General features: G+C 41.3%; 1 protein-coding gene across 2 annotated transcripts in view; it reads right to left on the bottom strand.

Moving 5' to 3' along the window:
* Positions 1-13,298, bottom strand: part of COL27A1 (collagen type XXVII alpha 1 chain) — a 656,744-nt gene that overhangs the window by 221,023 nt on the left and 422,423 nt on the right. For both annotated transcript variants that reach the window (XM_073600403.1, XM_073600404.1), the window contains exons 30-32: positions 698-742; positions 571-615; positions 442-495 (exon numbers count right to left, since the gene is read on the bottom strand). In XM_073600403.1, coding sequence (XP_073456504.1) covers positions 442-495; positions 571-615; positions 698-742 — 144 coding nt within the window. The remainder of the gene's footprint in view (positions 1-441; positions 496-570; positions 616-697; positions 743-13,298) is intronic.

Below are 13,298 nucleotides of genomic sequence, written 5' to 3'. Positions count from 1 at the left end.
AAGGGTATCAGCAATGGCAGTTTACAGGCTTCTCTCAGTAGAGATATGGCAAAGGTACATGGACACCATGTATAATTTTAAATATTTGGTTATTTGGACAGGATGGGGGGAGAAGTGATAGGCAAGCTTTGTGTATTCTAGGAAAAATACAATGCACATGGCATTTTAAAGGACCGAGAATCATATTCAACAGAGAAGCAGAAGGACAAGTATAGGATGGACTATGTGGCATTTACAAATTTCCAATGCTATTTATGACTGCTGAAAGTATGACATTCAGTTGTAAAACTGTGTTTATTCCCCATACTCTTTGTACCACCCTTCTTTACTCTTTAAGTGTTTGGAAATTGGGGTGAGGCTTACTAATGTACAGGGTGTTTTGTATTTAATTGAGGTTTAGAATTCAGAACTACTTTAAGTATTGTTATTAATGATACTTACTGGATTCCCTGGAATTCCTTTTTCCCCAGTTGAGCCGGATGGTCCTGGAATTCCCTGTAAAATTATATATTGTAGATCAACTACAGCAAAAGAAAAGTTCAAAACTGAAAGTGATGTATCTTTACTTACTAGAAAACCACGTGGGCCTACAGGTCCTCTTTCTCCCAACTTGCCCTGTGTACAAACAGTATGTAAATGACGTAGCCAATCTACTATCTGTCCATGATCATTTCAGATGTCTAATGTGTCTACGCACCTGTTGACCAACCAGTCCTTCCTTGCCCTGCACTCCATGAGGTCCCTGTAAACACATAACTTCATTAATGCAATAATGAGAAAAATTCACCAACTATAAAATCAACTTCTACTCTGGGTAATACAGCCTATTTTGTACAATGGCACGATTTCTGACACCACTGCGACTATACCAAAAAATCCCAAATTACTGGACAGTACAGTTTAAGAGCCTTGTCCATATAAGAATATCCTTCTGTTTCATAGAAAATGTGATGAAAACAGAAGGTCATTTGTACTGAGCTCATGCAATGACTGTGGAACTACAGTAAAATTGATAAAGTGGACGTGAACTGTGAAGAATTGTTATCTTTTTGGGGAAAATCTAAAAATGTAAATTCTAAGCAGTGACCTGAAAAATCTATATTTTATCTTGAATGCCTTCTAAAAAATATCAGTGCACTTCCTGTGCCTGGGAACTCCCGTGTCTACAGCCTTGTAGCTGTATATTGGCAGTCTAGGATCTAAGGCACTGTTGCCTCTCACTGCAAGTCTCAGAACATAGGGAATTTGGTGATATCATGACTGTGCTGCTCACTGTTCTCCCTGCTACAGAGGAAACTGTATCCAAGGACCTGCACTGCAAGTGCAAGGATCCCCCTCTTTCTGCCTCATCTATTCTGTGGACCTGCGCTTCCTCCACCTCTCATCAATCATCAGGCTTTGAGATGAGGATGCAAAGTCCTGCTCCTCTACCAAGATGGCTGCCTCGACACAGAACAAGGCATGATATTTTAATAATGGGGAAAGAATAGCTGCAGGGAGCAGGCAATACTAGTCTGAATGACAACCAGGCAGGTCGCATTTTGAGAAGCAGTTTCTATGCTTTTCCCCCAGGTTTTGAATGAAATGCATGTATCACTTTCATTTTGGATTTTGGTCTTAAAAATGTCTTTTTAAATAGACTATTTTCAAAAGAACATATAGATACATGTTGTGTCAATGTCCCACTGGCTATTCATTCCACCAGATTATTACTGAGTAGTCTCAGCCTCTTATATGCTACAAACACAAACTGCTTAAAGAATAAAGTGGGTAAGCTCCCAGTATACCCAAATATTTGGAGAGCTCAGCTAAAGAAAATGAATGACCTTCACAATGGTTCTGTGGGAGGAAGGCAATACGGCCCCCGATGGGGGTAATACGGGCCCCATTGGAGAAGGACAATATGGTCTGTGGGAAGAGGACAATATGGCCCCCAGTGATGAAGAGGGGACAACTGTTAGATAAAATACATGTGGTGCCAATCTAGTGTCCTGCATGCAAATATGCTCACAAAGAACACCTTAGAAAAACCTGAGTGTGGTAATGGACAACATTGAAGCTCAAAAATAGTCATTGCTGCTCACTAGGAATGAGCCTGATGTTCGAGTTGAACGTAAGTTCGACTCGAACATCGGGTATTCGCCGAGCAGCGAACAATTTGGGGTGTTCGCGGCAAATTCGAAAGCCGCGGCACACCTTTTAAAAGTCTATGGGAGAAATAAAAAGTGCTAATTTTAAAGGCTTATATGCATGGTATGGTCATAAGAAGTGTTTGGGGACCCGGGTCCTGCCCCAGGGGACATGTATCAATGCAAAAAAAAGTCTTAAAAATGTCTGTTTTTTCGGGAACAGTGATTTTAATAATGCTTAAAGTGAAACAATAAAAGTGAAATATTCCTTTAAATTTCGTACCTGGGGGGTGTCTATAGTATGCCTGTAAAGTGGTGCATGTTTCCCATGTTTACAACAGTCCCTGCACAAAATGACATTTCTAAAAGGAAAAAAAGTCATTCAAAAGTACTCGCAGGGCTATAATGAATTGTCGGTCCCGGAAATGCACATAAAAGTCATTGAAAAAAACGGCATGGGATTCCCCCACAGTCCATTACCAGGCCCTTTGGGTCTGGTATGAATATTAGGGGAACCCTGAACCAAAATTTTTTAAAAAAAAATTGCGTGGGGGTCCCCACCAAATTCCATACCAGGCCCTTCAGGTCTGGTATGGATATTAAGGGGAACCCGCGCCAAAATTAAAAAAAAAATTGCGTGGGGGCCTCCCTCAAAATCCATACAGGAACCCCGCGGCAAAATAAAAAAAAAAATGGTATAGGGTCCCCCCAAAAATCCATACCAGACCCTTATCCGAGCACGCAACCTGGCAGGCCGCAGGAAAGGAGGGGGCCCCCCTTACGTAACCGGGTGGCCCCGCCCCCTCTGACGCTATGGGGAAGCCATAGGATGTCCCCGTGCATCAGAGGGGGGCAGGGTCACCCGGGGATGTCTCCGTGTGGCCCCGCCCTCAGTTATAAAAGAGCTGTCACCTGAGAGGACGGTCATTACGGCGGGTGCCTCCCATGGCGGCGGGTCGGTCGCATTTTTTTTTTCTTTTTCAGTCCATTGGCGGAGCAAGAGAAGAAGACGACTTTGTGGGACAGTTTTATTTTTTTAATAAAGAACTTGTCCCCAAGCCATGCCATGTCATTTTTACCATTTTCACACTTTTCTGTGAAAAGGTAGGGGTACATTTGTACCCTGTTACCATTTCACACAGGGGGGGAGGCCAGGATCTGGGGGTCCCCTTGTAAAAGGGGGCTTCCAGATTCCGATAAGCCCCCCCGCCCGCAGACCCAAACAACCACTGGGCAAGGGTTGTGGGAATGAGGCCCTTGTCCCCATCAACATTAAAATCACTGCTCCCGAAAAAACTGTGGTTTTTAAAACTTTTTTTGCATTGATACATGTCCCCTGGGGCAGGACCCAGGTCCCTAAACACTTTAATGACATAACTTGCATATAATCCTTTAAAATTAGCACTTTTGATTTTTCATGTTCATGTCCCATAGACTTTAACGATGTTCAAGTGTTCCAACTCATTTTTTGCCTGTTCGCATGTTCTGCTGCGAACCGAACCAGGGGGTGTTGGGCTCATCCCTACTGCTCACAAGGAAAATCCTATATGCCAATCATTATATGCAATGCACAAATTGGTTGAATCACTTGCAACTATGGGCCTGTGTTGGCTTCTAAACCACTAAAATCTTAAGTAACTAGAATTGTTTGCTATAAGTGAATTATCATCACTGAATTTAGCACCTTCTGGCCAGCTCATATAGTACAAAATGTCGAGCAGTCTCTGTAATCAGAGAGGGAGGAATGTTACCTTGGCCAGTGACACATAAATCACTGATGCAGTTAAAATAAAGCAGTCAGTTTGTGTTCTGCAGGTCAGGGGTGATTGTTACAGTGGACACACTGCATGCCCCCAGCATTGCTTAGTCTGCCTGAAAGCATCACTGCATACACAGACTGTCTGCGGGTGGCTTAACAAATCAATGACAAAGAACAACACCTCTGTGGGAACAGGAAGACGGGTAACGTTCCCTCCCAACCCCTCCTGAAATCAGGGTGCGGATGATCTGCTCTGTCACGGATAATGTGATTTCCCAGCATCCTATCCTCATCAGAATGTCAAACTTTACCATTGCACATAGAAAAAGTTTTGTGCTATGTAGGCTCTAGCTATTGCATTATAATTCAGCCTGTGGAAAGTGACCAATTATCTCAGAATAGCCAACAGAACTTTCTTTTAACAGGTGCCCCTTGCAATGGTCTGTTCAGCAAGCATTCTGATTGGTTGTATCCTTACACAGGTCACAGGAGCTGCTCTACAATGCCAAATTCATTCACAGTGCTGAAGGAGGAATGCGAAAATACTTCAACCTCAAACTTGTTTAATTCTTCTTGAAAGAAGCCCTGAGAATTGGGGGGATCTCTGTGACACTGTAGAATCATGAAACACTGCTTTTGTAGCAGAGGAGCCTTAGTTCAAAGCATTAAGGAAGAAGAGCCCATTATAAAAATATCTTCAATTAAATGATATGCGGCAGATAAACAGAATATCCACCTTTCTCCACCTACGAGTTGTAACTGAAGCAACTGGGTCAAGCAGACCTGCTTCAAAAACAAAGGCTATTTAAAGAGGAATTGTACCAACGAAGTGGGAAAGGAGAGCGGATTGGTGCATAAGGTACTGGGGAGGTGGGCTTTCAGCATACACGGTCACTTTGCACTAAATGGCCAGTGTCACAGTGTCTCTTTAAAGTAGGACTCCAGCCAAAACGTTTAGTTAGAGTGGGGGCAGGTTTTTTTGCTGTATGTCTCTTAAACATCGAGGAGTCTATTTATAAAAAAGTAATTGGTCAAATTTCACACACATTTACTTAGCCATCATGAAGTCTGAATGTATTTTTCCTAAAGTGGTTGTAAACCTTTACATATACCCAAGTGAAGTAACTTGCCTCTGGTGATATACAGAGATTGAAAAAAATCCTCTTACATAGGTTGTACCTGTTTCTCTGCAGCCCTCTCTCCTCTACGGCCTTCTAAAACACACAGATCAAAGTTTTTTTCTTAGCTCCAGAAGGCAGAACGCAGTAAAATCTGAGACCTGAGTGGAGGGAGTGGACTTAATGGACTACATTCACTCATAGGGAAACATGCACAGCTGAGGCTGTCAATCATCTGCCCCCAGGATTGCTTGGTGTTGAGTTAGACTGACAAATGTGATTCTTGCAGAAAGCAGAGGGAGGGGAGATTGGAGAGGAACCACATTAGGTGCTTTGGTTTGAGGCTAGTATATATTACAGAGGGCTATGCATTGTTAAATTTTAATTTCAGGGGTTTACAACTACTTTAATATGTTGAATTCCTATAATAACAATTATAATAATATAATTCATCTATTGGCTCTAATGTGGTATTATGTGTTTCAGGGGAAAAATAATTATTATGGCTACTACAACCCCTGGCAAAAATTATGGAATCACCAGTCCTTGAGGATGTTCCTTCAGTTGTTTATTGTTGTAGAAAAAAAGCAGATCACAGACATGGCCAAAAACTAAAGGCATTTCAAATGGCAACTTTCTGGCTTTAAGAAACACTAAAAGAAATCAAGAAAAATAATTGTGGTGGCCAGTAACAGTTAGATTTATGGAACAAGCACAGGGAATAAATTATGGAATCACTCAACTCTGAGGAAAAAATTATGGAATCATGAAAAACAAACAAAATAACACTCCAACACATCACTAGTACTTTGTTGCACCACCTCTGGCTTTTATAACTGCTTGCAGTCTCTGAGGCATTGACTTAATGAGTGATAAACAGTACTCTTCATTAATCTGGCTCCAGCCTTCTCTGATTGCTGTTGCCAAATCATCTTTGCAGGTTGGAGCCTTGTCATGGACCATTTTCTTTAACCTCAACCACAGATTTTCAATTGGATTGAGATCCGGACTGTTTGCAGGCCATGACATTGACCTTATGTGTCTTTCTTCAAAGAATTTTTTCACAGTTTTTGCTCTATGGCAAGATGCATTATCATCTTGATAAATGATTTCATCATCACCAAACATCCTTTCAATAGATGGGATAAGAAAAGTGTCCAAAATTTCAATGTAAACCTGTGCATTTATTAAAGATTTAATGACAGCCATCTCCCCAGTGCCTTTACCTGACATGCAGCCCCATATCATAATTGACTGTGGGAATTTGCATGTTTTCTTCAGACAGTCCTCTGCATAAATCTCATTGGAACGGCACCAAACAAAAGTTCCAGCATCATCACCTTGCCCAATGCAGATTCGAGATTCATCACTGAATATGACTTTCATCCAATCATCCACAGTCCACGATTGCCTTTCCTTAGCCCATTGTAACCTTGTTTTCTTGTGTTTAGGTGTTAGAGATGGCTTTCTTTTAGCTTTTCTGTATGTAAATCCCATTTCCTTTAGGCGGTTTCTTACAGTTCGGTCACAGATGTTGACTCCAGTTTCCTCCCATTTGTTCCTCATTTGTTTTGTTGTACATTTTCTGTTTTCAAGGCATATTGCTTTAAGTTTTCTGTCTTGACGCTTTGATGTCTTCCTTGGTCTACCAGTATGCTTGCCTTTAACCACCTTCCCATGTTGTTTGTATTTGGTCCATGTTTTAGACACAGCTGACTGTGAACAACCAACATCTTGTGCAACACTGCGTGATGATTTACCCTCTTTACCTACATACTAACAAGCAGATTTAATCTGATGCAGGTGTTAGTGTTTGTAATGAAAATTTACAGGGTGATTCCATAATTTTTTCCTCAGAATTGAGTGATTCCATAATTTATTCCCTGTGCTTGTTCTATTAATCTAACTGTTACTGGCCACCACAATTATTTTTCTTGATTTCTTTTAGTGTTTCTTAATGCCAGAAAGTTGCCTTTTGAAATGCCTTTAGTTTTTGGCCATGTCTGTGACCTGCTTTTTTTCTACAACAATAAACAACTGAAGGAACATCCTCAAGGACTGGTGATTCCATAATTTTTGCCAGGGGTTGTAGATGGAGCTGATGATTGTAAGAAAATCAACATGTTGTTAGGCAAAATATGGTCACAATTTGTGATGGCTGGGTGTATGATTGTGACATACTTCCAACCCATTTTTTTTATAAATAGACCCCCAAATGATGCAAAATCTCATCAGAGGAAATCAGGCAACCTAAAAAAAAAAAACAGTCAGGGGATGTAATCTTTCCTCTCTGTATCCAAAATAGAAAAGGTGATGAATACAAAAATGAATGAATGATTTATTACATAGTTACATAGTAGGTGAGGTTGAAAAAAGACTCAAGTCCATCAAGTCCAACCTATGTGTGTGATTATATGTCAGTATTACATTACATATCCCTGTATGTTGTGGTCGTTCAGGTGCTTATCTAATAGTTTTTTGAAACTACCGATGCCCCCCGCTGAGACCACCGCCTGTGGAAGGGAATGCCACATCCTTGCCGCTCAGTAAAGAACCCTCTACGTAGTTTAAGGTTAAACTTCTTTTCTTCTAATTTGAATGAGTGGCCACGTGTCTTGTTAAACTCCCTTCGGTGAAAATGTTTTATCCCTATTGTAGGGTCACCAGTATGGTATTTGTATATTGAAATCATATCCCCTCTCAAGCGTCTCTTCTCCAGAGATAATAAGTTCAGTGCTCGCAACCTTTCCTCATAACTAACGTCCTCCAGACCCTTTATTAGCTTTGTTGCCCTTCTTTGTACTCGCTCCATTGGTGCCCAGAACTGGACAGCATACTCATGGTGCGGCTGGACCAGAGTCTTGTAGAGCGGGAGAACTATCGTTTCATCTCCGGAGTTGATCCCCTTTTTAATGCATGCCAATATTCTGTTTGCTTTGTTACCAGCAGCTTGGCATTGCATGCCATTACAAAGCCTATCATCTACTAGGACTCCCAGGTCCTTTTTCATCCTAGATTCCCCCAGAGGTTCACCCCCCAGTTTATAGATTGCATTCATATTTTTGCCAACCAAATGCATTATTTAAAATTTTTCTACATTAAACCTAATTTGCCATTAAGTTGTCCACACCATTAATTTGTTCAGATCTTTTTGTGAGGTTTCCACATCCTGCGGAGAAATTGCCCTATAGCTTAGCTTAGTATCATCCGCAAATACAGAGATTTAACTGTTTACCCCATCCTCCAGGTTGTTTATGAACAAATTAAACATGATTGGTCCCCACTACCCACCCCTGACCATTCGAGTACTCCCCATTTATCATCACCCTCTGAACTCGCCCTTGTAGCCAGTTTTCAATCCATGTACTCACCCTATGGTCCTTGCCAACGGACCTTATTTTGTACAGTAAACGTTTATGGGGAACTGTGTCAAATGCTTTTGCAAAATCTAGATTCATCATGTCTACGGGCTTCCTTTATCTAGATGGCAACTCACCTCCTCATAGAAGGTTAATAGATTGGTTTGGCAAGAACAAATATTCATAAATCAATGCTGATTACTGCTAATGATACAGTTTTCATTACTAAAATCTTGTATATAGTCCCTTATCATCCCCTTCAAGAGCTTGCATCAAATTGAAAGATTCATTTTTGGTTCATCTTCAGCTTCCAGACATGTCATTCTTTTCAAGCATACTTCAGAATGAAGCACTTTGACACCAACTGCAGATCCTGTGATGACGTTTTGTGGTTCTTGGAGGCTTGGCATCAAATGATTAGTTCTTGGGCTGCAAATCCTGGTCAAATTTAGCAGCCATATGAAATATACACCACTTTCAGAATACTTCCCTTAGAGGGAAATGACTACTGATTTTAAATAATTTGTCAATCTTTTCAAATGCATTGTCACACTCCTAAGCATTCACATGACACTTTTTGCACCACCTGCCCACTATTGTCTTCTGATCCTTTCCCTTCACCCCATCCATCTTCCTCCTCTGCACTTCTTGTCTACAGCTTACCAGCAGAATTCTCCCTCCAAAAGTAACCTCCCCAATGCCACCATCCACCCCTCTCCACCTCTACTCCACCACTTCTCATCCCTTCACCTGTTTTCTATTACTCTGTGCAACCCCTGCACCCCTCTTTCACTATTTCTCAACCCTGCACCTATCTTCCACTACTTCACACTCAAATGCAGCCCCCTGCCCCAATTCTTAAAGGCTAAGTTCACCTTTTAGAACATATCACATGTTACACCCGTATCTAGGGTGTAACGTGTTCTAGTTCCTCTCCTCTTCCCCTTCAATGCCCCTGTGATGGAGCAGGAGTTCTTCTCCCTTCACTCATTATCCCACTAAATGGAGTAGCTGTGCGGAGCTCAGCCCCCACAAGAGCGTCATTGAATCAAAGAGATCTGTGAATGAAGAAACCAGATGTCCCATCTGCCACTGCAGTAGACAGATTTCAGTTTAAATGAACTGTGAGTGAGCTCCTCTGCACCCTGTTTGCAAAATCCAGATACACCATGTCTATGGGCCTCCCTTTATCTAGATGGCAACTCACCTCCTCATAGAAGGTTAATAGATTGGTTTGGCAAGAATGATTCTTCATGAATCATTGACATTCAAGGTGTGGAGAGGGTGGGTCGCAAACGCGCTTCCAAGACCCCGCCTCCTTCAGGCTGAAGGCCTCGGAAACGCATTGCAACCTGCCCCCCAACACCTTGTGTGTCCTATTTGCTGCAGCTCCTAGAGGCATGTGAGAGCCGGTGACGCCGCTGCTCTTCTATGTGGCAGGTCCCGGCTAGTGTAGGCGGTGGTTCCTTCATCGGGTGTGTCCACCTTCAGCTTTTCGGGGGTGGGAGTCTTTTGGAGTTTGCTGGCGCTGTCCGTCTCAGATGACTTTACCAGCAAGTCAGGACACTCACAGCAGCCCTCTAGTCCACCCTGTCTACCGTCCTGGATAACATGATAACACAGCACCTCTACATGCAGTTTGCAAGCTTCCTGGATGTAAGTGGATATTGGAATAAAGTATTGTTGGTTTTACTTACACTGACCTGGCGCCCTGTTTTTCTCCTTTTCATCTGTGTTTCCGAGGGATTCCCAAACCTCAACAAGGAGCTGCCGGCTTGTATGTATCCTGTCCAGTCACAATATACTGCCTTTTTTTTCCCATTGATCTGAGTCACATTGTGGTTCTTACCTATTCATGGACTAGTTGGACTGGAATCATTGTCTATTACTTTTCATTTTCTGTTTTACATAGTCTGCATTATTTTTATTTATTTTATTGTTATTTCAGTATATATTACATACAGATACCATTTTATGTCAATGAGAGCTGACTCACTCACTTTTTAGTTGGTGAATTGTTTGCGTATATATAAACAATGCTGCTAGCTAAATGAACGACCGCATGGTTCTGCTTGCCAGGTGTAAAGACCAAGCAGTGACCAATCTCTTCTCCAATCTACCGATAACAAAAAATACATGAATTAAAAAAAAAAAAAAATTTGGGTTCTAAATTAGACTATCCCCTGTTCCTTTTGATGGTGATGGGGGCCCAAAACATCAGATAACAGAAGCCTATCTCAATGTCATATTGTCAGCAGCTGCAAACAGATTGCTGCTATGCATGAGGGAGATGGGACACCCCCTCCTTCCAAACAGCATGGATCCCAGGCATTATAACTCGGTTGTTTCAAAGTCTGGGCTTTAATATAAATCTACAGCATTCATAAGGACAATATCAAGAACTATACTCTAAGGCTTTCTCTTAATGCCTACCTACCACAACTGTAACTTGTTAATGACGACACAACAATTGTGCAGCATGTTGTGCTCATAACACAAGTCACATGCTTTGTCAACTCTGGACACGGTTGGTCTACATAACTAATACATAGGAACAAATCCCAGCTGAAACAACACAGCAAACATGAGCTGGATGCTTGGTGATCACATCAGCTTTCTCCTCCACAGTTATGCCCTGTAAACACGGTCGGATTTTCCGACGGAAAAAGTGCGATCGGATTGTGTTGTCGGAACTTCCGATCGTGTGTGGGCTCCATCGGACTTTTTCCGACAACAAAATCCAATCGGTTAAATTCCGATCGCGTGTACACAAATCCGACGCTACACAAATCCGACGCACAAAGTGCCACACAAGCTCAGAATAACTTAAGAGACGAAAGCTATTGGCTACTGCCCCGTTTATAGTCCCGACGTACGTGTTTTACATCACCGTGTTCTGAACGATCGGATTTTCCGATAACTTTGTGCAACCGTGTGTATGCAAGACAAGTTTGAGTCAACATCCGTCGGAAAAAATCCATGGATTTTGTTGTCAGAATGTCCGATCAATGTCCGATTGTGTGTACAGGGCATTAGAATGAATGAGCTCAAGCTTAGATTTAATTTTTTTTTTCATTCTGTAAAATTCACATAGCCACATCAAAGCTGTACTCCAGCCAAAACATTTCTGTTTTGGACAGAATAGAGAAGAGTTACAGCCTCTGTCAAGTTGCTATTTTTTGTCTGTGTCTTCTATACAGAGATTTACCATCACTTCCTGTTTCTCTGTCACCCTGTCATGGGGAGAAGACTTGACTGTATACATGAAAACTGGAGACACAAAGAGCTTTAAAAACCTAACACAGGTTCTAATATGTAAAAAATATTTGGGCTGGAGTTCCACTTTAGGTTAAGTTTAAATTTAAGTTCATCCTTGTGTTTCAGAAGACGGCTCATTTTCTGAGTACCCTGTATAACGGGAGCACAAAACTCAGGAGGCCAGGTATCAAAAATAAATAAATAAATAACATTATGGCTGGAAACATTTGAGATTTATTTTACTGTTGTCAGCAGAAGAACATTTCTAGGCTTCTAGCTTGGATTAAAGAAGAATTCCAAGCACAGAGATTTTGGTAAGTTTTGTTGTGTTGTTACCTTCGCTCAGGTGTAAAACATGGCAGCATCGCTGCTCTGTACTTCACTTAATGACAGATACTACAGCTCCTGCTATACTGCTTTGGATATGAGAGCTGCAGGTCTAATTAGATTCCAACACCAGTGTAGTTCTTCTGCCCCCTATCCCATTGGCCTTTCACAGAATACAAAAAGTTCTGATGAAAGTTGTGTACAAAAAAAAAAAAAAAAGAGAGAGTCTGGTCATGTGACCTGTCAAAGTGACATAACCAACTCTCCTCCAATCATGGGACTCTCACTGCTGCATTAATCAGAGAGAACGCTGTAGGTCAATAGAGGCTACATACTGCCACCCAAAGTTTAACAATGGGTCTTAAAATAAAGGGTACAATCTGCAAAGGGGAGTATAACAGAGAGCAGATATCGATATCCTTTCTCCATTATAAATCGGGCCCTTAATCTTATAGTTTAACAACTGCTATTCTGGAGGATCTTTTATAATAAATATTATTGAAATTACCAACTGTATAGTATAAAATACTGATCTAGATGCACTTGTCCTGTCCTAGGGTGACAACACTCACTGCACTGTATCTACAAAAGAACAGTGTTGTCACCCTAAGCTGCTCACTCTTGTTTTGGATTGCAGGCTGATTTAACAACACCTGCATGTTCAGTCGCCATCCCTAGAGGAAACATGAGGGGCAGCTGTTTTCAACATCATCATTAGGGGACAGCCACCCACACTTAGGATGCAGGTGCAGAAAGAGGCAGCCACTGAGGGAAGAGCCAGAACAAGAGCAGCATATACTTTAAAGAACTGAAACAAACTAGGTATAAATAACAACTGATTAAAAAAAGATATATAAATACAAAAGTAGGTATTCCATCACTATTAAATCCTAGGCAAAAAGTTTTTGCCTTGGGTTTAGTTACACTTTAATATTTTTAAACAGAATTTCCAAAATTACTTTCTTTAAGCTGATTGCTTTTTTAATCGGTTACGTTTTGTTGTTTGTGATTTGTGTTTTGTACTGTATTTCGTATTTCTTGCTTTAAATTCATTTGTAATCCTTTTTAGTGTTAAAATATGTCACGTAAAGTCGATTACTCATAAAATATGTATTTCTTTGTACAATTCAATAGGCAACACTTCTGTGTAACCTACCATTCTGTGAACTTGTGGCTGACTCCATGAAATACTACATAGGGTACAAAATACCGAACTTCCCCCTAGATTTGTAATTGCCATCATCCCCAGAAGTCTGCATACAACTGGGAACCTAAATACAGGTACTCAGGTGATTTATCCTATGTGGGATGGCTTCAAAGACTACTGCTCACCTACAGCAGTCAGGAT

This window comes from Aquarana catesbeiana, linkage group LG09 (assembly GCF_042186555.1).
Source record: "Aquarana catesbeiana isolate 2022-GZ linkage group LG09, ASM4218655v1, whole genome shotgun sequence".
NCBI classification, from domain to species: Eukaryota; Metazoa; Chordata; class Amphibia; order Anura; family Ranidae; genus Aquarana; species Aquarana catesbeiana.
The sequence above is the reverse complement of the archived record's forward strand: the minus strand, read 5'-3'. Positions and strand labels throughout refer to the sequence as shown.